This window comes from Stenella coeruleoalba, assembly GCF_951394435.1.
Source record: "Stenella coeruleoalba genome assembly, chromosome: 14".
NCBI lineage: Eukaryota > Metazoa > Chordata > Mammalia > Artiodactyla > Delphinidae > Stenella > Stenella coeruleoalba.
In genome coordinates this window covers 20,148,560-20,175,634 of record NC_137160.1, presented here as the reverse complement: position 1 = coordinate 20,175,634, position 27,075 = coordinate 20,148,560, and the positions used below count along the sequence as shown (strand labels likewise).

The window sequence follows — 27,075 nt, the reverse complement described above, 5'->3', positions numbered from 1 at the left end:
GAAAAAAATTACCCATGCTACACAACAACTTATAATTCTGCTGAAAGCAGCGCAATTGTCATGATATCCAGAGGCACACTGCAAATGTATGAACTATTTGCTACTACCGCCATTTCAAACCTAAGTCCCAGGGATCACAGTTGAATGTGAACCAGGAATCCTAAGGAGGGGCTATGTATTGTTGCTCCTTAACAGAAAGAATTCCAATCAGTCTGTGAATAGAATCATTTATTTGTCTTTACAGTGATGATGGAAGAATGTACAGGTGTCCTCTTTCAATAAAGTATAAAAATCTGTTTATATACAGTGAAGTCACGATAAGCTTTCATTGGGAAATTTATTTGGTAACTCCTGATCCGTTCATATTAAAATTGCGGGGGAGACGAATATTTCACGTTAAGTGCTACATTTCCAGTAGATTGCACCTGGCATGAAAAGCTCAGCTTCATCTTCAGGGTCCTGCTTGACAGATATTACAAAAGGCTAATTTTAAGTCCTGGGACTCAAAATAAACATCATTTTTGAATAATAGATATATACATCAAAAATACATCTAAAAAGGCATTGGTTAGTGCTATTAAAAAGCTCTATGTGCTTGGGTGCATTTTTTTCTTACAGGCGAAACCCAGTGGAAACGTTTTTGTTCAATTCTAGGAATTTTCTCTTGGGGAAAGTCGGTCGAAAGTTACCTGTAAGAAAAAACAAACAAACTTAAGTAATTCAGTGATTTCTCAGGTAAGGTCAGCAAAACGTGGGAAAGCAGTTAAAGGCCAAATTTCACTTGGAACAGGATTTTTAGAGCCTGATAGCATTTAGTTACAGCACTTTGTACATAAAAAGTGCTCAACATTTCCCTTCATTGTTTCAAGTGTTTTATTTTGAAAATAATCCTTAATACTCACTTCATTTTCAAATAAATCATATGTATCCCTTTGTATGCTTATGAAAATATTTTCTATCATTAATTAAATCAGCATAAAAAGAGAAATCACAGGGCATACAAATGAAGAAAACATAACAGACGTAGCCAAATCCAAACATACCTTTTTAGGAAAATTTCTAACAATGATTTATTTTATTTCACAATAATTTATTTTACTTCTCAGAATTTACAGATGATAGAAATGTACTGAAGTTTTATTACTGTTTAACTTGGGTGAAATGGTACTGTGCAACTGCTTATGTATGTGATACTCTAGCTCATTTATAGCTAAACGTTTTAACACTTTTGTTCTTATAGTTTTCTTCTTCTTGCAGTCACTCCTAAAATGTTTGATAAGCTGGGCACTCCTCTTGAGTGTAAAATCTTAAGTGACACAGCAAACCTCAACGTGCTATTGACAGTGTGTGTGTACATACACACCCACCCACACACACACACACACACACACACACACACGGGCACACGCACGCACACGCACGCACGCACGCACGCCTGCTCGCCCCGACCAATAACAGCCTCAGCTCCGTCCTCCCTGACGGGCTCATGTGTTCCGGCAATCTCTGGAGCAGATTCTGGCGGGAGGAACGCACGCAGAGGTGGGCTGAAACCACAACTGAGCCCCAGGGGCTGTGTGACTAAGGAAGCAGAGCTGAAATCTCTCCTTGCGACTGCACGAAACTTGGAGTTACACCTCCGCTGACAGCTTCCTAAACTCTGCGCCTGCCAAATGTATATACATACAAATTAAGGTCCATTTTGCTAATAAGGACCGTCAGAAAGAGCATCCATGTCATAATGCAGCGAACAGACCTAAACAGAACCGCGTGTTACAGGTTCCATCTCTTGGCAGCCATGTGAACTTGACCATGTCCCACTTTAGTCAAGCTAAGTCCTACCTATTCCACAGGTTATTATGAACACCTAATTAAGTCATGTGGCAGTGCTCTGGTTTATTAAACACTTTAGGTGTACGTGGGGGGCTTAATTAGTGATTTAGGTAAATTTAATTTTGATAATTAAGAAGTACATCTAAATCTTCCATAACCTACAAGTCTAATGGCCTGGTCTAATAATACCATTCTCAAGTTTAGAATATGATACACGTAATGCAGATCTCCCCCTAGCACCATGCCAAAGTGATGGCTACTCTTAAAACTTTAATCCCTCAACTTTAATTAGTTTATTCGTGCATTAACCACAGGCTCGCTTACATAGATTAGGGTGCTGCCCTGACGTCAACCTGCAAAGTAATCTGCAAAGTAAGTGAGGGTCCCGTAAAACCTCAACTACATGACCCTTGATTATTCTAAATTGTTTTCAGGAAAAAAGTCTGAAAAACAACAAAAAGCTCCGGAGAAGAAGAGGGCTTTCCCAGAGTCGGTTCTGATGTGGTGCAGGCGCAATGGTCCAGATTCCCACACTGCACTGAAGTCTCTGGAGAAAAGAAACACGCTGCAGACTTGCCTCTGAGAGACTTTACACACATTAAGTATGCTCATCAAAGTCCATAAAACACATCCTGATCGGAGTGGAAAACAAGATTCAGTGTCAACATGGCATCTTCCTGTCCTCAATATGGAAAACAAAACAAAACCACTTAAAATAGCACTGAACTCGATTTAAAAGGTTCTGCGTGGTCAGGAAACTGTGAGACCGAAATGTTGCTGCTGTCCCTGACTATGTAAATGGAAGACACTGTGATTATTACCTGATCTGTGTCACTGTGGCATGGGCCACTCCCTGAATTAAGACAAGGCACTGAGGGGAAGGAAAGACTGTGTTAACAATGAATTCATCCCCCCTGCATGCAACACCCTCAGTATGACCCTCTGAACAGGACCCCGCCCCATCCATCCAGTGGCTCCGGTTGAACACCTAGAGTCATTCGTCCCACTCTCTCACCCTCACTAACAGTCACCCAGTCAAGTCGATTCTACCTCCAGATACACCTCAAATTGGCCTTTTCCTCTTTTTCGCCACACCCGCTGCCGAGACCCTCGTGAAGCCACCATCACCTCTTGCGGGACCACGGCAGCCTCCTAACTGGTCTCCCTGCTTCTAAGCTTTCCTTAGAAAGGACATCCTTTTTCAGGCAGCAGCCGTAGGGACCTTATAAATAAGCACATCTAATCGCTTTACGCAGCCTTCAGGGGGTTCCCAGTGGTTTCAATGACGAAGCTCAGAATCCTTAACAAGAATCCACAAGGCTCACCAGGATTTGATGCGTCTCCACACTTTCTAACCCTCCCCAGAATTCCTACATGCCAACCACAGTGACCTTTCCTTTGCTCCTTAAAGGAACTGAGTTGTCCCTGCTATTTCTTTGGATGAGAACCGTTTCCCCCTAACTTCTCCTGCTCACTCCTACCCACCTTTCAGGCTCACCGTAAATGCCACATCCCCAAATTCCTTTTGGCCCTCACATCGCATTAGCTCCCCCGCCAGCGGCTCTCCCAGCACCTTCATTTTCCCTTTATCACACTGATCACAGTTGGTGCTCATACAGCTATGTGAGCATCTGTTTCATACAACTGTATGGTAAGCTCTGTGAGCGCAGGGGTGTCCCCAGGACCCAGCACTGAATGCAGGACCGATTATGAGGACGAGGTGTGAGGGGCAGAGACGGGCTCGAAGGGCGCCACGGGGTGAGACTCCCACTCGCTCCGCTCGCTCTGCTTCTCGGCCCATCCCTTTCTCCTTCCCTCCCAACGCCACCACCCACCGCTCAGTTTTGCCTTCAGAGGATGCAAATAAATAATTGGCTTGGGGGTGGCAGAAAGACATGGCCCCCAAAACAAAGCAGGATAGAAGTTGGGAAGCAAGATGCCATATAAACCCTTGGAGACGGGAGTGTAATCATCTGAAGAGAATATGTACCCGATGGAACAGAGACTGTGAGACTCCTACGTGAGTTCAGGACCGGTTCATAATTTGTACTTTTTAAGGTAAATTATTTATCCTACTTTAAAATGTCCTTCTCATTCTCCCTGCACCAAGTCTGTGCTAGAGAGAACAGAAACGGAGGGAAAAAAGGAGGGATTTTGGCCAACTTTGTGACCATAATTTTACAGAGGGGACAACAGACCCCAGAGAGCTACTGTGGTAGAGGTGATGGCGCCTTCATCTCCTGCAGCTGCTTCTCCCTCCCTGGCAGAGTCCTTTCCTCCTCCTCCTGCTTTTCTCTAGTGACACCTTGGAGACCAGATCCCTTGCAAGTGGCTGCAGGGGTGTGAACATCTTCACATAATGAGAACAAAAGGATGCCACGCTTATATGGTCCTTCAATATAGAGGGGCCAAACAACAGCACATGCACAGGATTTGCAGACGAGAAGGCTTTGTGGGCACTGCTGAATCAGGCGACAAGGGCAAAAGCGAGGAAATAAAAGACCTTAAGTTCCACGTCTCTCCGGTGTTGCTTTACCTGATGCTAATCTTAGGCTTCATCTCCACTGTCCATTTCAATGCCCATCTCTTCCGTATCAGCAGCTCGTGACAAGATGTCTGCCATCAGTGCTTCTTCCAATTTCTTACGCACTTGTTGTACTCGCTCTTCCTGTTTCCTTTTTAAAAACAGAGTAAAAAGATACTAATAATTTGGCCAGTACTGGAACAATGAAGCTGCCGAAATGGTTTATCTTTACTTCAAAGTCATGAAAATTCCTGAGAAACATACATTTCCTTCTCCTTAGACTTTGCAAAAGTTGCTTATACCCTCACAAAACCAAGTCACATGGGGAATGAACTCTGTCAAAAAGAGGGACATTCAGACAGGCAGATAGCCCTCATCTCACAGAGAATTCTGGCAGGAGTAGATTTATTTCAGTGACCTTTTCTACAACTTCACAAACTTCAAATATGTGAAGATTCAGGGTTATTCCTATAAAGGATAATTAGAAATAATTTAAAAGCAGGGAAGGAACACAGAAAATAAAGAAGGAGAAGAGATTTGCTCAGTGAAGCACTGAGAAAGACAGAGGAGGTGGAGGCATGATGAGCTGGGATCTCGCTGCCACTCTCTGCTGTGTCAGGGGAAAGGTAGCTGGAGTTCTCCCTGGGTTCCCCGGCCTGCTGGGAGCAGGCCATCAGGAAGGAACCAAGACCACGTGATCCTGTACACCAGGGACAGGGAATGAAAAGACTCTGGAACTGAGATGAGCTGAGTAGGTTAAGAATATGCCACAAGTTTCCCTGTGTCTTGGGGACTCTAAAGGAACCTCAAAAGTGAGAGTGAATAACACCGAGTCATAAAAAAGTTCAGAACCATTAGGTGAAAAACAAAGCACAGGAAGAAAGGCTACTGGTATACAATTCATCTTAAAAAAGCAGGAAAAAACGGAGACTAGCTCCTTGACAGGGCAAGAGAGGGATTCCTAAAACAGTTCTAGCAAATGAAGATGGTAAATAGAAATTCGCCTCCAGAACCCAGTGGAGAGGCAGTGGTTGAAGACACAAGGGAAGGGACAAGACTGGCTAAGTAAAAGACTTAGAAAAAAGCAAGAAAGAGAGAGAGGCAAAGGCCCAGCTGGGAGGATGAGCCTTGATTAGAAAACAGGACGAGTCACCTCCTGAGACCAAAGGAAAGGTGGTTAGGATGGATACAGATGGGAGACGGAGCAGCCCGGGGACAAATAAGAGATGCAACAAAGAACACTGATGGCTCTACTGAAAGAAGTGATTTTCTCCATCAACAGTTGAGGAAGACAAATTGTAACAATGCCCCAAACCTGGGAAAGCAGAAGGGTAGAGGAGCAATGTTCCAGAAGACTCCACTAAGATGCCCTGAGTATTCACCCCTTGGGCACTCAACCAGTTGTAAAGTCGTGTTTACTGTAGTCTAGTCCCCACGTCTCTCTATGTCATGAGACCATGTCCAAGGTAGTAAAATTAACATATACTGTGTAAACACAGAAACTTTAGACGTCATCTTTACTAAACTCTAAAAATAGCACGAAGAGATAAAAGGTTTGGACTTATACATTTTAAATGAATTTTCAAAAAGAGGGGATCTGTCACTGAATTAATCGAGCTCTGTAGCCTCGATCATATTAACAGAAACTGAAGTTCAACTGATTTTCATACAGTGGAGCAGAGTCATAAAGAACACAATGTTTATTTCTAATACAGTTAGCCCTGCCACTGGCTCAGTGACTCCAGCTTTATGATAAACGGCTTATCAGTCTCATGGCAGTCTCTCATGCCTAGTAACAGAGTATAAGAGTCTACACAACTGCCCTCAAGTCACCCCATCAGGAAGACAAATAAAATGGAAGGAATGGTGCTTTTGGCTCAAGAAGTATATCTGAAACTCTTGACATTGGCCACTGTTTCTCTTTTGTCTTGAGCACTGCTCCCCACATTTATGAAAACTGAAATTAAAGCATCTGCTGGATGTGGTAGGCAGAATTCTAACACAGTCCCCAAGATGTCCCCACCTGCCCCTGCTTACGTTCCTAGTAAAATTCTCTCCCCTAAGGGCAGGCAGAACTTACGAATATGACTGAGCTATCATTCTATGATTAGGTTACTAATAACTGACCTTGAGTTAATCAAAAGGGATTATCATAGAGGGCCTGATCTAATAAGAAGAGGCTTTAAAAGGGGCTGGGCCCTTCCAGAAAGAAGCAGGAGAGGGGATATTAAGGGAGCCATGGGGCAAGGAAATGCTGGCAGCCTTTAACTGCTGTGAACGGCCTCATCCCACAGCCAACAAGAGAACAGGGGCCTCATTCTTACAACTACAAAGAAATGAATTCTGCAACAAACTTAGGAGGAGCCCAAGCTCCAGAAGGCCTGCAGTTCTACCGACGCTTGGATTTCAGCTTTGTAAGACCCCGGGAAGGGAATCGAGTCTTGCCTGTCCCAGACTTCTGACCGACTGAACTGAGAGCTATAAGTAGGTATTGTTTTAAGCTGTGAGGTTTGTGAGAACTTGTTACTCAGTATTAGAAAACAAATACACCCGTGGGTGAAAACGTATCAAGACTGATGAAAATATATATGCTTAACGTTGAGATTCTTAGTTGAAGGTTTAATACAGATTATTGGCTACCCAATTGGAGAAAGGGTAACAATTCCATTTGCAGTCATGTATTTTGAACCTGTACTAATTCAACAAGAAATGTTTGCTTAATAATTTCCGTTATGACAATGAAATCAAATGGACAATTTGCTAGACAAGTTTACCCTAAAAGGAAAGCATCCAGATTTGGCTTTGAGACAGCTTCCTCCACTGTCAAAAGATCTGGTGTTGAAGCCGTCAGCATTCCCAAGACATCACTCAGAGAACCTCAGTTCAACCCCCATAATGACCTGGAGGAATCCCTGCTGATTAACTGGGCACTCATTCCAAGACAGATAGGAACTTGTCTCCTGAGTAATTTCCTTCCTCCAAGGTAAGAATTGTCCAAAGAGCAAGTTGATTCCCTTCCTTGATTTTACATTTTGTTTTTCTTAAAAAATAACACTGATCGTAAATTCTATGTAATAAAGGCATCTGAATGCAACTTTGAACCATTCTACATCTTTGCAAAAGGAACCACTTTAAAACCCAGGAAAGGCTTTCCAATTATAAACCTAGCTAGACTCAGGCATTTAAAAACATTCTCATGCCAACTTTCATGGATTTACAAAAAAAATACAAATATAATACATATTTTTTAATTCAAAAGTGCCTTCTGCCGGTTTGGTCTAGGAATAATACTCCAGTAAAGCTTTCTGGTTTATATTCAGAGGATAGAAATAGTGAAGTGTACACACTGCCCTATATTTAAAGAAAATACAGGGCTTCCCTGGTGGCGCAGTGGTTGAGAGTCCGCCTGCCGATGCAGGGGACACGGGTTCGTGCCCTGGTCCAGGAAGATCCCACATGCCGCGGAGCAGCTGGGCCTGTGAGCCATGGCCGCTGGGCCTGCGCATCCGGAGCCTGTGCTCCGCAACGGGAGAGGCCACAAAAGTGAGAGGCCCACGTACCGCAAAAAAAAAAAAAAAAAAAAAAAAAAAAAGAAAATACAGTATACTACACAATCATTCTAGAGTAATAATACTGAAGTTCATAAATCCCATATAAGAATTTCTTTGTGGTCTTAAATATCTGGAATAGTTTTGTTTCTCTTGAGCAATGGTTTGCTTATACTCCTTGGGCATTATCAATCTGAGCTATATGTCTTCCTTTCAAAATTTGCTGCTAAAAACCTAATTTGTGGCCCAGCCTCAGAAAGAGTAAAAGGTGTTAAAAGATGCACCTTGTGTCCGCTCCTCATTTGCTTTGTCTTTCTTCTCATTTGCTTCTTATCTGGCTTCACTGTGTGTGTGTGTCTGTGTGTGTGTGTGTGTGTGTGTGTGTGTGTGTGTGTGTGTGTGTGTGTGTGTGTGTGTGTGTGTGTGTGTGTGTCTGTCTCTTTGGAGTCACCTTAAATTTTTACTTGAAACAGGTTTAAGTAGAGATAAATAAATCTCTAAATTGAGCTTACGTGAGGTAAATATAATCAAGATGAGTAAACTGAATTTTGAAAACACAACTGAACTTAAAGTAGCACGGCAATGGACTGCTACTGCAGACAAACCCATGCAGTCAGCAATCACAAAGGGCATAACTGAATGAAGGGGTTCTTAGAGCAGAAAGGCAGAACCCCAGATTTCACAAGACACTGCCAAAATGATGTGGACAGAGTACAACTGATCTGTCCTTTGGACATCATCGTGATGATATGCCTTATACACAGCACTGCTACCTTTTTCAAGCATGTATTTGTTTTAAATGTTCTCTATCACCTTTCATTAGTTTCACAAAAGCTCCTTCTGATTGATTCATCACTTACTAGATGTGCCACGGAACCTAACAGGCAGTATAAAATGTAACAAGTGTAAAAGACAAGCTTTTGAAGCCATGTTAAGCTGCCTTACCTAATGTCTTCATCTGTGACAATGAAAGCCTTGCAGAGGGGTTGAGACGTGTTAAGCCAAACAGCGGGGTTCTTTTCCACAGCAGCGGAGACTTGCCCTGTGATCGGTGCAGAGCTTGTGTGCAAAGCACTGGCAACAGCAGATAAAAGGGTCTCATCATTACTACCTGGACCAACTCCTGCGATTAGAAACATATATGAGTTAAAGGAAATTTCTAGATGTGCTGAGCAAACCTTATGTAACCTAAAACAACTCATATCTTTATATTCATTTGGGATCAGCTATTTAAAACTGACACAAGCCAAAGCAGCAAAGGATAATGGCGTATCTATTTAGTTATTATACACCAAAGAATTAACATTAAAGAAACAGTAACAAAATACCTGAGTATTATAATAAAACTTTAACATAACTTAAAAATACATTTTCCAAAGTATTAAACTTTTTAAAAGTTGGCTACATTTCCACAAGCAAGTTCAATTATTTTAATATCTAAGTCTCTTCTAAGGTCATATTACACTCCAGTATCCCTATTAATGTATCCCTAGGATCCTGGAATAGTTTCCCCTGTAGCTGTTTAACATTCATTTCTAGCCATATCTCAAAACTTATCTTTCTTATGTAGGGATTTCAAAGGAAAAGCCAATGCAAGTATGCTGTACCTGCACCTTTAACAGGTTTTTCAAATACCTAACAAAATATCCAAATTAACAGAATTAAAAACTGCACACCTTGACTACATGTAGGAGACTGGAACCATGGCTACATTTAAGTGCATTGCTTAAAGTCCTAAACTTGTTAAACCAGTTAAAGCAATAATTTCCAAGAGCATAGAGGGATGAGACAATATTCTAACCATGAATTATGAGGATTTTTGAGCAATCCACAATGTATCAAGTTTTAGAAGCCAAAGTTCCAATACTTGAAAAATAATGCTTCTCTAGAAGTTGGAATTAACATATGATATGACAAGCACACCAGCAGCTGAGCTCTCCACCCAGATCCCACTCACTCCTGTCACTGGACCAATGGGCATCTGCTCCCACTGCTACTTGCAGCAGCAGTTTGTGGAGGGAGAGGCAGAAGGAGAGCTGTTGGCTGCTCTTTTGATAAGAGGAGGACAGAAAGAGCATGTGCTGGGGCCAGATGCTGCTTTGAGCAGGAAGCTTGGGACATCCTATCATTCAGCTGCATTTGGTTCTAAAAGCAGAACATGCGTTAATTTACATGATGAACCTAACTAACCTAAAGCCAAAATGTACACGCAGAAAAAACTCTTAAGTAAGACACTGCCCTGACGCATTCCTGCAACATACAAGCTTTTCAGGTACATTTCCTCTGGGTTTACTAAAACCCAAGAGGTACCTCATCCAGCAAGGCATACAGTCCCCAAAGCAAAGACTTGTCTCAATCATGTCTGACTCCACTGCATCTAACACAGAGCCTGGCACATAGTAGGTACTTCTCAACTGAACTTGGATAATACCTTGAAGACCTTTAGGTAGTTCCATGGTTTTTATAATTTGTTCAGTTACATCTGATGCACTAAGTCCTTGTAGCCTCTTCTCCCAGAAAAGCTGTAAGGCAAAACATCACTGTTAATAGATACATTCTTGGGACAAGAAAGTAGCGCATCGATGCTGTTGAATAATGAAATTGAAATCATTTCAATAGTTTCCTAATTTCCCCACTTTTTCCTTACAAAAAGCTAAATGATATTCCAAACATGACTTCAACACATCATAATTCTTTCAAGTTGTATTACTCAAAAACTTTTGTTATTCTATGCAACCTATTCACTTGTTACATACAATAGATATTTATGTGCTATGTACTATATATAGTCCTTTATAAGGTATCTTCCAAAGAGTATAACTTGAATTTTTTAAAGATTCATTTGGCATGAAAATTTAATGTTATAATTTACCAGGAAAGAAAAAAACTATATTATGTAATACCTCTTAATCCAATATTGTTTGGGAAATAACTCCTCCATCTATGTGATTTTTCCAAGACACTGAAGTTTAGCCCTTTAGCATACTTTAAGGGGAAAAGGCCATTTTTTAATGGAAACTTGCCTAAAATGTCTTACATACTTCCTTGCTTTTTAAACAGGATGTAATGTTCATGAGTGACTCTCTTCCTGTTGCACAAAGCCTGGGTCGCCTTAGCCACTCGGGGGCCCCAGGTCATCCTTCTGGCACCAGTGAGCACACTGAAGTCTCTTCACACCCTCTGGGGCTAGTGAGGTACGCAATTGCTTATTCAAACACTAAATGGTCCAGGACAGTTCTGTTTGATTTTATACCCTTCCTACACTTAGTTCTCTCTCCTAGTTGGCTATTACTTCTCACTAATAACATTCATCCATTCGACATGTATTTATTGAGCTTCTACTATGTGCTGTGCTTGTCCTGTGGATGCAACAGCAGATAAGATAGACAGTGTCTTTGTCCTTAAGCCTCATCTCTTTTCTAGTCTGCTTCATATTTACTACAGCCCAAAAAACAGATAAAGGAATTCCTCAGGATTCGATATACCTGTCTTTAACCCTGGATACCCAGGGCCTGTCATGTGGTAAATACTGAAAAAATATTTGTGTGAATGACTGAATGTGGGAGTAAATGGACTCAGAATCAGGATCTTGACTGACACACAAACCCAAGTTGAGAGCCCAGCTATAGATGTATGACCCTGGACAAGTTCTATGACCTCCAGAGTTTCAATTTCCTCTTCTGTAAAATGTGGCAGCAATGACTATCACGTAAGATTACTGTGGAGATTAAATAAAGCAATATATGTAAACACCTGTCACAGAGTAGGAATAAGGTTCATTACATTTACTTTTAACAAATTTTGACCACTCTGAGGGCTCTTCAGGCTTATATTCTAACTTCAGGATATATGAAAAGTATCAAATAATCGCCTTCCAGACAAGAAAAGATACAGTAAAATACTTCTATTTATGGCAGAACAATAATATGTTAGATTATATAATAACCACAATGCTAGCACCAAGAGTAACCTGCTTCACTGTCCCTTGAAGACCTCTGGTATATGGTTAACAGCTCCTTGTATCTCCACACAAATTACGTCAGCAGCAGAATATATGGTCAACACATATGAGGACATGAATATATCAACCGTCATGAGAAAAATAGTTAGGTGAAGGTAATAATTAATGAATGTGATAAATGTCTCAAGACAGTCTGCCTGCTTTTCCTCTTTGGGGAAATAACAATCATCTATGCTTTGAATATCACAACTACAGGAAAAAAACAAGAAAAACGAAAGTGCAGTTAATTCCTAATGAAAAAGCATACAGAGGGAGTCAGTGAATATGAGATTAGTAAGTGCTTTTATAATAAAATTATATATATATATAATTTGTAAAAATAACACTGCCAAAAACCAAGTTTGAAAACCTTGTACAGAGATGATTACTAACAAATTACACCTAAAAATGCCAATTCTAGATAGCAAAAGTTAAATTGTTTACCCTCTATAATTTTTAATGTTTAAATTCCTATTTATTTGAAGGAAAAAAAATTTAGAAAGAAAAATTTTGCAGAATAAATCTTGGATTGAGAAACAAGTGTACAGGTCTAGATTACAAATCCTGGTACCACTACGCGTCATCTGATAGCCCTCGACTAAATGCGAAGTTGAAACTGAAAGGTTGATGAGCTCTTTATAAATGAAATGCTTATGCCATGAAAATGGAGATACATGTATTTATGAATGTGTAAGTGTGTATGTGTGTATTTCTCCCTGCCCCTACCCACCCTGAGAAGTGGGGAGGTAGTGGGAAAGTTCAGAGCAGGAAAGGAGGCTAGTTTGAGAAAAGAAAATATTTAACTGGTCAGGGGTACCACTGCCCTCCTCTCCATCCTGTCCACCATGCGTTCAAAGCTAACAAGCTTGCCTAGGTTCCATGAGGACTGGAGCTATCTTCATGAGCTAGATGTCTGTTTATATTTCAATATGTCCCTAACTCACTTTCTCTACACCCATCTTCTCAGGTTCCTGCTTGTTTTGTTTTGGAGAGGGGGGATTCTTTGTACTTTAAAATATGTTTAAAATTTATACTGAGCAGGCATTATGCTAAGTGAAGTAGTCCAGTCTTTTACATATTGTATGATTGAATTTATATGACATCCTAAAAAAGAAAAAACTATAGGGATGGTTGCCAGGGATTAGGGGTGGAGGGAGGGTTTCACTGCAAGGGGTTAGCACAAGGGAATTCCTTGGGGTGCTGGAATTGTACTGGTTTTTTTTTTATAAACATAAACTTTATCCCGCTGATACAATTACCATTTTTTTTCCCAAGCCAATTGCTCAAGGAATGATCAACATGCACTATCTCCATTCTCCCAGGCCCAGTTCAACTTTGTTACCCCACCCCCTATTCCATGAATTTCCATTAAATTTACTGTTAAAACTTAGTCAGCTCCTCTCACCAAGTTCAGTGACCTTTTCTCGTTATCTCTGGTCACTTTATAGCCCTGAATGCTTTGGAGGGGTGCAGCGAAAGGGAGAGGTCTTCCTCTGCCTGAAATTAAAATTTGTGATCTACTCATTTATGTATTCCATGTGTTTACTAGGTGATTAACTGTGGTAATCTAGAGTTCTTTCTATTGAATTTCCAGTAGAAATCTAAAGACAGAAATATCGAAAAGATGAATCTCCCTAAATTTGTAAGGAGTCCCCCACTAGGACAGCTGTCTTCTCCACCATACTTTCATGAACACTGTTGCTTTCATAAATCCTAATCTACCCAATGAAAATCTGATTTCACCTGCCAAATCCAATAGTTTTCATGGCTTAACCTTGCTGCCTTGTGTGAGGTCAAATAATCAATGTAAGACTTTTAAGGATCTAATATTTGGAGAAACTCCCTAATGTGCTATCCCTCTCAGTTATTACATCCCTTTCTAATCGCCACTAATCAGACCCTCCTCTGATATCATGTTTTCTTTGTCACCCTCCAGTATATAAGAGAACTGGATAGCTCCCATGTGTGCATCACTTTATATTGCCAACGATCTGGGCAATGCCCTATCCAACAAGCCAGTTGATAAAGAAGCACAGGACGTGAGTAAAAGTTGTCCCAAACGAAAAAGAGTGCCTAAAATATCACTGACAGCGACAGTGCAGCTTTGGAGAAACCATCTTACTAGAAAGTGGAGTCCATCTCTACACCTTTGCTCCTCACATGAATGTAGGAAACACCTCTATGACATCAGTGGAAGCGCGGCTGCAAGTACTTTATCTTAGAGTCCCAGAGGACAAGCATGATGACGTGTTATAACTAGGACTTTGGCAGACTCTTTCAACATGCCTTACAAATGATACCCAAAGATGAGGGTGAGGAAGAAATGGGGGTGTCAAACAATTGCTCATATCATACACAAACACACATCCCAATTCTGATGTGCTGGGAGGTAAGGCTGATCATGTTTATTAGGACTGTCCTCCATCACCCTGAGCTTAATAATACGTACTCTGAAGGGATCTGTGCTCTTCGGAGGAAGTCAGAACAGAAGGTTTTATTGGAAAAAAGCAGTAGAGAATCCATCCAAATTACAGATACTCTTTTAGTGCCCATTATACACAAAGCACTTTGCTGGGCACCAGGGACAGTTATTAGGATAACTGGCAATCAGGCAATCACTGCCCTCTGGCTGCTTACTGTTTGGTGAAAAACTAGCGAAACTCTATGAGGTAGACTGTAATAACTGCACTAATGAAGATACAAAATTAACTTCCAATTTGGGAGAATCTGGAAGGACTTTTAGGAAGAGTTAGCATTCGAAAAATGTATAAGAATTCTACAGAAGAGGAAAGACTACTCCAAGCCAAGGAAATAGCTTAAGCAAAGGCAGGGGAGTGAGACAGAGAGTGTGGGCCAGTATTTCTAAATGGTTTTTATACCCAAGAATAACCAGGGTGGCTTATTTTATATGCATGTTCTAAGACCTCAGCCCCAGAGATTCTGTTCAGTAGGTCTGGGGTTAGAGAGCTGGCTTTTATTTTATTTTTTTAACCAGTGTCTTAGGTGATTCTGATGCAGGCCGGGGATCTCAGTTTGAAAAAGGCTGGTCTGGTCTGTGCTGAGAGAATGGCAGGACACACACAGGGCTGTGTACACTGATCACCGAGACCCCCGAGTTATTCCTGATTCTACCAGAAGATAAAAAACACATCATGCTATCCTCTCCTCACAGAGAACAGGAGGAAGATATTTGCCTTTCTATTTTTCACTGCAGGAGGACGTGTGTCGAAGTATATTTAAGAGTATACCAAATTATTTAGGTGTAAACAGAAAAAGGGCTTGCCCAAAGTTCTGTTTGTGCCCAGGCATATCCTCTTGGTGGAATAAGAGGAGGAGGATGACAACTCCCACTTACCCACTGAGCCCTTTCCTTCAGCCTGGCACTGTGCTCAGGACTTTACATACAGTAATTCGGTCTTTCCTACAGCATTTTGAAGAAGACATCATTGGTCCCACCTACAGTAACTCACCAAAGGTGCACAACTAGTCAGCGGTGCAGCTGGAATTAAAACTCAGGTCAGTGTGATTAAACAGTCCTGGTCTTAACAGTAAAAGCTCTGGAAGAACACTCACATGCATGGCTCTGTGCTAATAGTAACAGGCCTGAGACCCTTGTAGTCATGAAATCAAAGGCAGATGAAGGATCAGTAGCTGCTAAGAAAATTGTCAAGTTGCTCTTAATCCATTTACCAACTAAGTAATGCTGTGTAAATTGCCCACTGCAGGTGACTGGTGCCGACGCCAGCCTCCTCCTCATGTAGAATTAAGAGGCCTGGCCGTGTAATGTATTTTGGCTAAAGCTGGCACAGGGTTTCAAGATGATATCAAGGGACATCCCTGGTGGTGCAGTGGCTAAGACTCTGCGCTCCCAATGCAGGGGGCCTGGGTTCGATCCCTGGTCAGGGAACTAGATTCCACATGCATGCCACAACTAAGAGTTCTCATGCCACAACTAAGGAGCTGATGAGCCGCAACTAAGGAGCCCACCTGCCACAACTAAGACCCAGTGCATCCAAATAAATAAATAAATAAATATATATATATAAAAAAATTTTTATTTATCTATTTATTTATTTTTGGCTGCGTTGGGTCTTTGTTGCTGCACATGGGATTTCTCTAGTTGCAGCGAGCGGGGGGCTACTCTTCAATGTGGTACACAGGCTTCTCATTGCAGTGGCTTCTCTTGTTGAGGAGCATGGGCTCTAGGCACGCAGGCTCAGTAGTTGTGGCTCACGGGCTTCAGTACTTGTGGCTCACGAGCTCTAGAGCACAGGCTCAGTAGTTGTGGCGCACAGGCTTAGTTGCTCCACAGCATGTAGGATCTTCCCAGACCAGGCCTCGAACCCGTGTCTCCTGCACTGGAGGACGGATTCCTAACCACTGTGTCACCAGGGAAGTCCCCAAAATAAATAAATATTAAAAAAAATATATGTGGGGTAGCTCACATGATAAAAACTAAAGAATTGGTATAAAATATATTCTCTACAAATTACTTTCTTAGACTTAATCGCAAATATCAATGACATTGAACAACACATTTTTTATTTGGTGGATAAAAATTAAAGACAGAAACCCGTACTCCAAGAAAACTCCTTCAGATAAGTCACATTAACAATGGAGTGTTAGCTCCAATGGATGTTTCATAAAACAGGAGAGATGGAGTGATTTATGAAGCTTATAGAATGGAAGACTTTTGAGTTTTTTTCTGTAAGAGTACTTTTTTAGGTTACTTATGCGAATACCTATTTCTCATGAACACAAGGAAAAGCATCTGGATCAAACACACATTTTCATCCACCATTATATTTAATTTGAAAAGCACTGTGTAGTGTTTTAAAAGAATTCACTGATTAAAAGAAATTGACCTCCTATGTATACTCATGACCTCAACTTGAGAGTCAACTGGACAGTAGGAAGACTGAACTTCTGAGTAGCTGAGTGAACGAGACTGGTCTTCAGAGTCAGCCGGACCTAGGTTCAAATCCATTCTTTGTCATTTACTAGCTTTATAAACTTAGACAAGTAACATAGCCCGTTTCAGCTTCCTACCCTATGGAATGGGACAATAAAAACAATCTCAAATGGTTATGGACACTACATGAGGAGGTTTTATAAACGCTTGAAGATAACCCATAGAGAGCAAGTATCAGTTTACTACTTAGTTTTACCCACGGCGTCTAGCACACTGTTCATCACACAATAGTACCTAGTAAGTAATTGGTCATCTTACTAAAATTAACAAATATAAACACAGCAAAAAGAGCTCGGAAAAGTGCGTATTTACAAAGGAAGACTGAGACATGCATTCCGGTCTGCCAGTCCCGCCCAGATTTTCAGCGGGGGGCCTTCTTGCTACTCTAAGTATCTTAAAACCCTTCCCCTTCCTTTTCTCATCCAAGCCAGTCTGCGCCCCTCCTGGGCCCAAGGTTGGCTGGGAGAACTCTGGTAAGCTACACAGTTTGCAAGGCCCAGTACAAAATGAAAATGTGAGGCTCTTGTTCCGAAAGTTATTAAGATTATTTCATGATGACAGCACAGCACTTGACCAGGCACGGGCCCTAGTAAGGAACTGCTCAGGTCACATGCCCAGGAAGCCAGAGGGATGGTAACTACCGTGCCGGGTGGAAAGGAGGAGAGACCAGCAGAGACAGGAGACCCCCGTGCCGTGTAGCAGTACTTAGGGAAACGCTGTGGTATAATCTCATTCTGTGAATTCCTTAAAAGTAGCAGGGCAATAGAAAATTGTTCTGGCCGGATCTATGCAATAACAAAGGAAACTTCCCCTCACTCCGCGTCAAAACAGCCCAAGGATTTCTCTTCCCTCTTGTCACTCCTCATTTGGAGGACTGGAGAGAGGACCCCTGCCAAAGCCTCTGCGACTGAGCTGTACGGTAGGAAGAAGGGAAGCCCAGGGAATGAGGAAACCATAATGGGGAAGAAGGACAGAAGCCTAAAGAGGGATGAGAATTTTGTTCTATTTAAAGTACAGTGAGTGGATAACATGGAAGCTTTTCATTAAGATTTCCTGAAACTGTAATTTTCTTGTTATTTTTACTCCATCTATTTCCATCTTGTGATGATAGTAGAGCCCTTAGAGAAACCTCAAAAGGCTATGAGCTTGTTTCAAGAACAGAAGGTAGAAAAGAATCTGGAAACAAACGACATTTCTGTTCCTCAGTGAAGCAAGAAGGCAAAAATCTCAAACCAGTGGCAGTAGCCTAGAGCTGAGTTTCTCAATCTTGGCATTACTGACGTGTCAAGTTGGATAATTCTTGGTTCTCAATGTTTAGCGACATCCTTGGTCTACACCCACTAGATACGAGTAGCACCACCCCAGTTATAACAGCCAAAATGTCTCTAGACACTGCCAAACTTCCCCAGGTATTTGGGGTCGGGGCGGGAGGAGAAAATCAGGTCTGGCTAAGAACCAGGGGTCCAGAGAAAGAGAAAGGGGAGAGGAGACAGGAGGTTTACAGTGGCAGGGGCCCAGATCTCACAGCTGAGACAGAAGGGAGACCCTCCCCTGGCATATGCATCACCACACCAGCCCCTTTCTTGACTTTCAAAGAGTCTCTATCCCAGCTCTCCATTCCCGGGCCTTACCAGAACCACACTAAGTGGCCTGGAGCTGGGTGCCTCTTTCGTCACTGCCAGACAGCCAAGGGGTGAGTAAGATAAAGCAGAAGTGGGAGAAACACTTCTTACCTTAAGAGTTGAAATTGAACACACTTCCTGATAGAAACATGGTTATAAACAGTAATTATTTTTAGTAATTCAGACACACTTTAGATTTAATTGTCTTTTATGGGCTGGTCTAGGACACTAGAACCATTTATAATATTTCTATTGGAAGATGTGGAGTTCCAAATGACTGAAACACGACATCTTATATCCCAACCTGTAAGTTGAAAAGCATCTGTGTGTACAGATTTTAGAGGGAGTTCTCTATTATTACCACAGGATCAGAGACCATATGTATGTGCAAAGATGTCACTGACTACTGAGAAAAACACAGCTCCATTCAGAATGACTTCAGGTGTTCAAATATAGGTATGGTAACAAAATAGAACCATGGGTTGATCTTGAACCTTTTAACTTCCACAAATTCTTAGTATGTAGCTATCAGTGGGGCCTGGCCAATATTAAATTAAAAGTCCAGGGAAAAAGCATCCCGCCAAACTGAGCCATACAGAAACTTAAAACTTAGATCTTCATATAATTTTCATATCTTGTCTTAAATTACATCTTCCCTTCCCTTTTGAAATTATAATCTCCATTAGAAAAAATCAAACTGACTATATAGAACACACTGAGATTTCAATAATGAAACTAAATTCATCTAAAACTGCTATATATCCAAACTTCTATTTCTTATTGCTCATTTTAAATACCACAAGCTGAATATTAGCTCCAAGCCAAGAAGCCTGTAATAATTGACTCCACAGCTGACTAGAAACACCAGCAACTGAAGCCTAAAGGCCCCGAATTTCTTCAGTTACCCTCCCTGCCCCACAGATCGCCTCTGGACCATTTCGCCCTTCCTTTACTTTTCTCCTGTCTCAGAGGAATAGGTGTCCTGCTGCCTTTCCGACAGCTTCTCTACAATGATGCTTGGTCATATCTTCTCCTGCCTCCTTCTGATCCCGCCCATCAATTTAAAAAGTCCTCCTCTCACACTTTCCATTTTACCCCTTCCTCTCCTTGGAATTCTTCCCCTGAAGTGACAGATACACTGGAACATGGCTAACATAAAAAGTGTCCTTATTTAACTACATCTCCCTCAAACCATCTGTCTTCCTCCTTCCACCAGGAGAGAAACTTTCTTATTTCCTCACCTTCCATTCATTCTTTCCTTCTAACCTCGACTCTACTCCTACTATTATATTAACACTGACCTGCCCAAAGTCACAGTAACCTTCTAATTACCAAATCCAATTCCTGATTCAAGCCTCCTTTGCCCTACTTCACTGTTGCCACTGCCTGCTGTCAGAAGACTTATGGAAGTCTGCCTTTTATGATGCTTCTCTGTATGCATCTGTATTTTCTATTACTGTTAGGCAACAGATTGACAAAAGATTTCTAACAAAACAAAAGACTTCTAACAGTAATTATCAAAGAAATAAGACTATAAGCAATTTTTCTAATAAAAACAAATATTTAAAATGTATGAGATGAAATACACCAGGACTTCCCTGGTGGCGCAGTGGTTAAGACTTCGCACTCCCAATGCAGGGGACGCAGGTTCAATCCCTGGTAAGGGAACTAGATCCCACATGCATGCTGCAAGTAAGAGTTCACACACCACAACTAAGAGTTCGCATTCCACAACTAAGGAGCCCGCTCGTGTGCCTCAACTAAGAAGCCAGCAAGCCACACCTAAGGAGCCCTTGAGCTGCAACTAAGGAGCCTGCCTGACACAACTAAGATCTGGCGCAACCAAATAAATAAATAAATATTTAAAACAAAACAGAACAAAACAAAATAATTATCAACATTAAAAAAAAAGATGTAATATACCTTTTAAAGTATTTGAGCACAGAAGTGTTAATACTTTGCAAAGTAGAAGAACCAAAAGTTACCTTTAAAATTTAACCATTTTATGAATTTTACCTTGCACAGTCTTCATCTCTCTCAAGAGCATGATGTGAGACACTCAAATTTCATGGGATGAATTTGTGGCTAAGTACAGGGAATACAGGGTAACAGGAAAACCACTGGTTTGGAAGTTTAATGCTTTGGTCCTGACTCAACCATTAAATAGATGTGCTGTCTTAGGGAAGTCACTTAATCGCCTTTGGATGTATCTTCACTAGTAAAATAGAAGTACTAATAACTGCCTTATCTACCTCAGAAGATAAACACTGATATAAAACGAGGAAGTTCTTTGAAAACATAAAAATTTTATTGTACTGTTTAGAATATTTTCCAACGTTAGGATTTCATAAATTCGATGAATATCTTATTCACTTTTCTAAGGCTTTTGCTAAATCTAATCAAAGAACAAAGGATCTTGTCATGTATTTGTAGACTAAACCAAAACCCCAAAAATGTACTTTATATTCAGTGATTCATGAAAAGCTAAATATGCAAGACACTGGGTTAGGGCTACACAGAAGAACAATGTTTCCTGCCCAGAAGGAATTTGCTGTCCAGTTTATAAACTGCTCTATTTCAGATCAACCCCATATGATATCTGAGTTGCTAGTTTTGGTCAGCAAAAACAACAACTTAACTTAAATACCACGGCCTGCAAACATCAAAAGACAAACATGAGATACCCTTTTATTTTGGGGTAGTGGGCTAGGAAGAAAGGGCTAGATAACGACAAGAAAATTATTATGTAAATCAAGGAAAAGCTTGACTCATGTGGCTGTGCAAACTACAGTGAGATCACTTGTGAAGGCAAAAGATAACAATTTGGGCTGGAGAGGATGGAAGGATGAAGCAAGAGGCAGTAGAGCTGAGGAGGATGGAGGTGCAGTAACCGTCCGCTGCAGCTGCTCGTCTGAACTCTGTCATGAACGCCACTTCACTTACACAAAGTTGGTAGGTAATACTTGCCAAGTACCTGAAAAGGTACTGTTACCCTAAGATAACCATGGAATAAGAATACTTGCTCATGAGGCCTATAAGTTTTTCATGTGTTACTCCCACAGGAAAAGTTGTAACAATTTTCTTATTAATATGTAAGTCCATATAAGGATGTAGCTATGTTCCTTTATTTCTTGTATGTCACATTTCCACACAGTTGAAATTATTTGTTCAGTGTTTGTTTCCCTTATTAGATTGAAAGTTTTATAAGGAGAGATGCATGACTGATTTGTGTGTTTGTACAGCACCTGTAATAGAAGCAACAATATACTCTGTTTAATAAATGAATTAATGATTTCAAAACCCACTCAAGTGCAAGAACTTTAATCTCTGATAGAGAGCTATCACTAGTTGTCTATCAGAAGAGAGGCCCTTCAGAAGAGCTTCCCTGAAACTAATTTCAATAGTATAAAGTAATTCCTCATTTTTATAGTGGGACATTAATAGATACTATTTCCTTTTTAATATCAGTAAATCAAGAAATAGAAGTACATACATACTATTTAAAACATGACACTGAGCAATGACTAGAACTAAAATCAGGTTACAAATCCTCAAAATTATCAGAAGTATGAATTTAAGTGGAAAACCCAGACCTCAGAACAAAAATATTAATATCAGAAAATGACAATAAAATATTAAAAACAGTATATAAATAGAATGATAGAATCAAGACCAAACATATCTATAAAATCAATAAATATAATGGTCAACTCAGCTATAAAAGAAAAAAAGACCCTCAGATCAGATAGGAAAAAAAATCAACTGTATGTTTTATGGAAAAAAAAAATTTCTAAAAATAAAGGGACTCAAAAAGCTGACAATAAAGAGTAAAGAAATAGAAAGCAAATATAGACAATGAGAAAACAAAGGTTCCAATATTACTAGAAAATTACTTCAAGGCAGTAAGTGTCAAATAAGACAAAGCTTAACCCATTATAATTAACTAACTTCCATAAAATAAATATTATCTTAATACATTTGATGATAAAAGTAGGAGTTTGGTTTTCCATGGGGAAATGTGCATGTATAGACTGAGTTCAAAACTTGTTAAGAAAGCTCTCCCCAGTACTTCATTCCACCTTTCACCTAGATACTGCCAACATCAGAGAAAAGAGGGTATCACAGATACTACAAACATTAAAAATATTACTAGAAAATATTATGAACATCCTTATATCATTAACTTGAAAATTATGAAATGCACAAATTCCTAGAAAAACATGCTCTCAAAGTTGGTATAGGAACTATGAATATTCATCCATGTACTCATTAAATAAATTGAATCTGCAATTTCAAGGCCTCCCACTTAAAAACAACAACAACAAACTAGGCTGAGATGACTTCACAATTAAGTCTTCCAAACATTTAAAGAAAAGTACCAATCTTCCACAAATTCTTCCAGAGAATATTAAAAGAGAGATCACCTCCCAGCTTATTTTACAAGGCCAGCAAAACCTTGATACTAAAGCTTGAGAAGAAAATTATGAGAAAAGAAAAATGCACATCAATCTCTCTTGTGCAAAAAATCCTAAACAAAATAACACCAAATCTAAACAGTGATAACACAACATGACCACACTGAGCTTAATCCAGGAATTCAAGGTATGTTTAAAGGTTTTTCCATCTAAAAAAGTCAAGTCTTGCAATTTACCACATCAACCAATCACTGTAATTCACCCTATTAACATAAAAGAGATCATTATATCATTTAACTAGGTAGGGAAAATAATTTGATAAAATTCAATACCCATTCATGAAAAATATTCTTAGTAAACTAGGAATATAGTGAATTTCCTTAATTTGACAAAGGGTATTTACCAAAAAACCTACAGCAAGCATCATATTTAATGGAGAATCATTAAAAACGTTCCCTGGTATTACAATAACAGACAAGGATGTCTGCTATCACTTTTATTCAAGATCGTATTAGCATTCCAAGCCAGTGAAATAAGACACGGAAAAAAAGAAATCAAAGGTTTAAGGATTGACAAGGAAGAAATAAAACTCTCGTTTGCAGATGATATGTTTGTTCATGTGCAAAGTTGGAGAAACTCACTATCTAATAAATGAATTTAGGAAGATAACTGAATACATAGTCAATATACAAAATTCAGCTTATTTCTTCATATTAGCAACAGATAACTAGAAAAAATTTATATGTAATCAGAATAGCATCAAAAAACATCAAATATCTAGAAATCAATTAAAGATGTAAGATGTCTAGACTGAAAACTATAAAATCTTAATGGTGGGATATACCAGGTTAGTGAATTGTAAGACTTAATATTGTAAAAATGTTAATTCTCCCCCAAATTGATCTATAGATTTAAATCCTGGCAGGTTTTGAAGAAGACTGGACAAGCTGAGTCTAAAGTGTATGTGGGGGACTTCCCTGGTGGTCCAGTAGTTAAGACTTCACCTTCCAATGCAGGGGGTACGGGTTTGATCCCTGGTCAGGGAGCTAAGATCCCACATGCCTCGTGGCCAAAAAAAACCAGAACATAAAACAGAAGCAATATTGTAACAAATTCAATAAAGACTTTAAAAATAGTCCACATCGGGCTTCCCTGGTGGCGCAGTGGTTGACAGTCCACCTGCCGATGCAGGCGACACGGGTTCGTGCCCCGGTCCGGGAAGATCCCACATGCCGCGGAGCAGCTGGGCCCGTGAGCCATGACCACTAAGCCTGCGCGTCCGGAGCCCGTGCTCGGCAACGGGAGAGGCCACAGCAGTGAGAGGCCCACGAACCACACACACAAAAAGAGGTCCACATCAAAAAAAAAAACTTTAAATAAATGAATAAACAAATAAAATAAAATGTATGTGGAAATGCCAACAGCCAAGACTAACCAAGATAATCTTAAATGAAGAATAAGAAAGCTGGAAAACTTACACTACCAGATATCAAGACTTTTTATAAAACTACAGCAATTAAAAGAGTGCAGTATTGAGAAACAACAAACAGACCAATGAAATAAAACAGAGTGTAGAAACAGATTCACATGTACAAATAGGGCAAAGGAGCAGAACAGACCAAAAACAGACTTTCACAAGACTTTCACACTTATACATTTCATTTATGACAGAGGTGACAACACAAAGCAACAGAAAAAGAATGGTCTTTCAGTAAATGGTGCTGGATCAATTGGATATCCATATGGGAAAAAAATAAGTTTACCTCACATCATACACAAAAGTCAATTCCAGATGGATCATAGACCCAAATGCAAAAGTAAAACAAAGCTTTCAGAAGATGACACGGGGAATATATTGATAACCTTGGGGTAAGCAAAAATTTCTTAAACATGTCACAGAAATAAAAGGAAGAGACTGATAAAGTATATCCTTTACTTTTTGTAAATCATCACTGAAGTATTACGTACAGAAAAGTGTAAAAAAAACATAAGTATACAGCTCACTGGAGTTTCATAAAGTAAACACTCATGTAACTACCATGCAGATTAAGAAACAGAATATCACTAGTACCCCAGAAGCCCCCACCCCACACTCTCCCAGGCTCTATCCCACCTCCCAACTCTCTTAAAATTATGAACTTACACTTACCAAAAAACGCCATTAAGGAAGTGGATAAGGTAAGTCACAAACTGGAAGAAGATATGTGTGATAGATATATCTGACAAAGTACTGATACTCAGAATATACAAAGAACTCCCACAAGTCAATGAAAAAAAGATAAACAACATAACAGAACAATGCATAAAAGAGTAGGCACTTCAAAAGAAAGGGTATCTATGCAGCCAACAGACATACAAACAGTGCACAGTATCATTAAATACCAAGGAAATGCACGTTAAAATTGTAACAAATACACCTAAACACATACCAGAATGTTCAAATTTTTAAAGACTGATAATACCAAGTGCTGACAAGAATTTGAAGCAACTGCACACTACTGGTAGAAGGGTAACTTTGTATAATCACGTTGGAAAACTATATGGTAGCATCTAATAAAGCTGAACATATGCATACTCTAGGACCCAGCACTTCTACTCCTCCATACGCTCAAAACCAAACACACATACTACAGTATTCACTGAAGAATATCCATAACAGCCAACAAGAAAGAAACTAAAACAACAGCAACAGAATGGTCAATGCAGGGAACAGAGAAAAAGCAGATATCATACAAATAAAAAGTGTCCCTATAATTAATAGATTCAGAGAGGGAAGAGTAGAGGTTGTATCCATAAAACAAGAACAGCAAAATTTTATATACAAACGCCAAGAAACAGCTGCTGGAAATTAAAAATATGATCACCAAAATAAAAAAAATCAAAAAAAGGACTAAAAGTAAAATCAAGAATATAGCCCAGAAAGTAAAACAACAATAATAAGAGGGAAAATACAAAAGTAGAAATAGTAGAAAAAGTAGAAATAGTAGAAAAAGTAGAAATAGATGGCTAATACACAACTCATACAAAGAGAGAATGCAAAGTTAGGTGATTCAGGAGAAAATGGGAAAAAATGACACAGGAAAATTTCCCACGCAAAGGATAGTAGTCACGTCTATCACCTACTAAGTGCCTGGTGAATGAAAAAAGGCCTACAGGCACATATCAGTGAATTTTTAAAAATCATAAATATACTAAACTTTTTAAGAGACGAAAAAGAAGACCATAAAAGAGGAACAGAGATTGAGCATGGCACTGAATTTCTCTTTGGCAACTCTAAAACTAGAGAACAATGAAGCAACGCCTTCAAAACTTCAGGGAAAATGATTCTCAATCTAAGATTTCATACCCAGACAAACTTGGTTGTGTCCAGCTGGAATAAAGTTTATTTCCAATGTGCAGGTTCTCAACTTTACCTCCCATTTTATTTATTAGAAAGCTACTAGAGGATTTGTTACAAACTGAAGGCATCTACTGAGACAGAGGAGGACAGAATTCCAGAAAACAAACTCCCCACACAGAAGCACAGTAAAGAAAATCCTCAGAGCTACAGCTACACAGCAATACCAGAGAATGCGTTCAGACTGAAGAGGAGGAGAGGTGATTCCAGGAAAGACACAAGAAGGAACGCCACGGATTTCAGCATAAGGAAAGTATTATTGATGGGCATGTGGCAGAAACAAGCATGAGGAAAGATTAACTCTGTTATAAAGAAAACGTAGCATACAATTCTTAAGACTGACAACAATAAAGAATTCTGATGCTGATGATAAAAGACATTACTTGCCATAACCATGAATAACTTTCAGTCATAAAAATGTAAACCCTGACTATTTAACCTATTTAACTAAAAATGTGATATAACTATGTTGGGAGCATGGAGCAGAGAGAGAACTATGTATTCATGTACCATTGTGGGAAGTCAAGAAATAATGTCTAAAATTAATAAATAAAGAAATAGGATAATAAGTTTATTCTTCAGAAATACAGAGGTAATTATAAAGGGAAGTGACCAGAATTGAGATTAAATGCTTCTGGAAATGGAACTAAAAGACACAAAAAGTAGAAAACTACTGTTATGAAACACAAGTTTTTAAGCATTGATTTTTTTTTTCATCTATATTCCTACGTTTCTTAGAGAAATACAAAAATCTCAAAAAATGCCAT

At 39.7% G+C, this 27,075-nt stretch overlaps 1 protein-coding gene across 2 annotated transcripts in view; it reads right to left on the bottom strand.

Annotated features, from left to right (window-relative positions):
- Window positions 1-213: 213 nt before the first annotated feature.
- Window positions 214-27,075, bottom strand: part of MBD2 (methyl-CpG binding domain protein 2) — a 77,416-nt gene continuing 50,554 nt past the window's right edge. The window contains exons 4-7 of one of the 2 annotated variants that reach the window (XM_079942516.1): window positions 10,334-10,424; window positions 8,848-9,025; window positions 4,367-4,505; window positions 214-689 (exon numbers count right to left, since the gene is read on the bottom strand). In XM_079942516.1, coding sequence (XP_079798642.1) covers window positions 4,379-4,505; window positions 8,848-9,025; window positions 10,334-10,424 — 396 coding nt within the window. In that variant the 3' untranslated portion in view covers window positions 214-689; window positions 4,367-4,378. Of the gene's footprint in view, window positions 690-4,366; window positions 4,506-8,847; window positions 9,026-10,333; window positions 10,425-27,075 lie in introns of those variants that run through there. The other variant, XR_013831302.1, reaches the window with a different exon arrangement.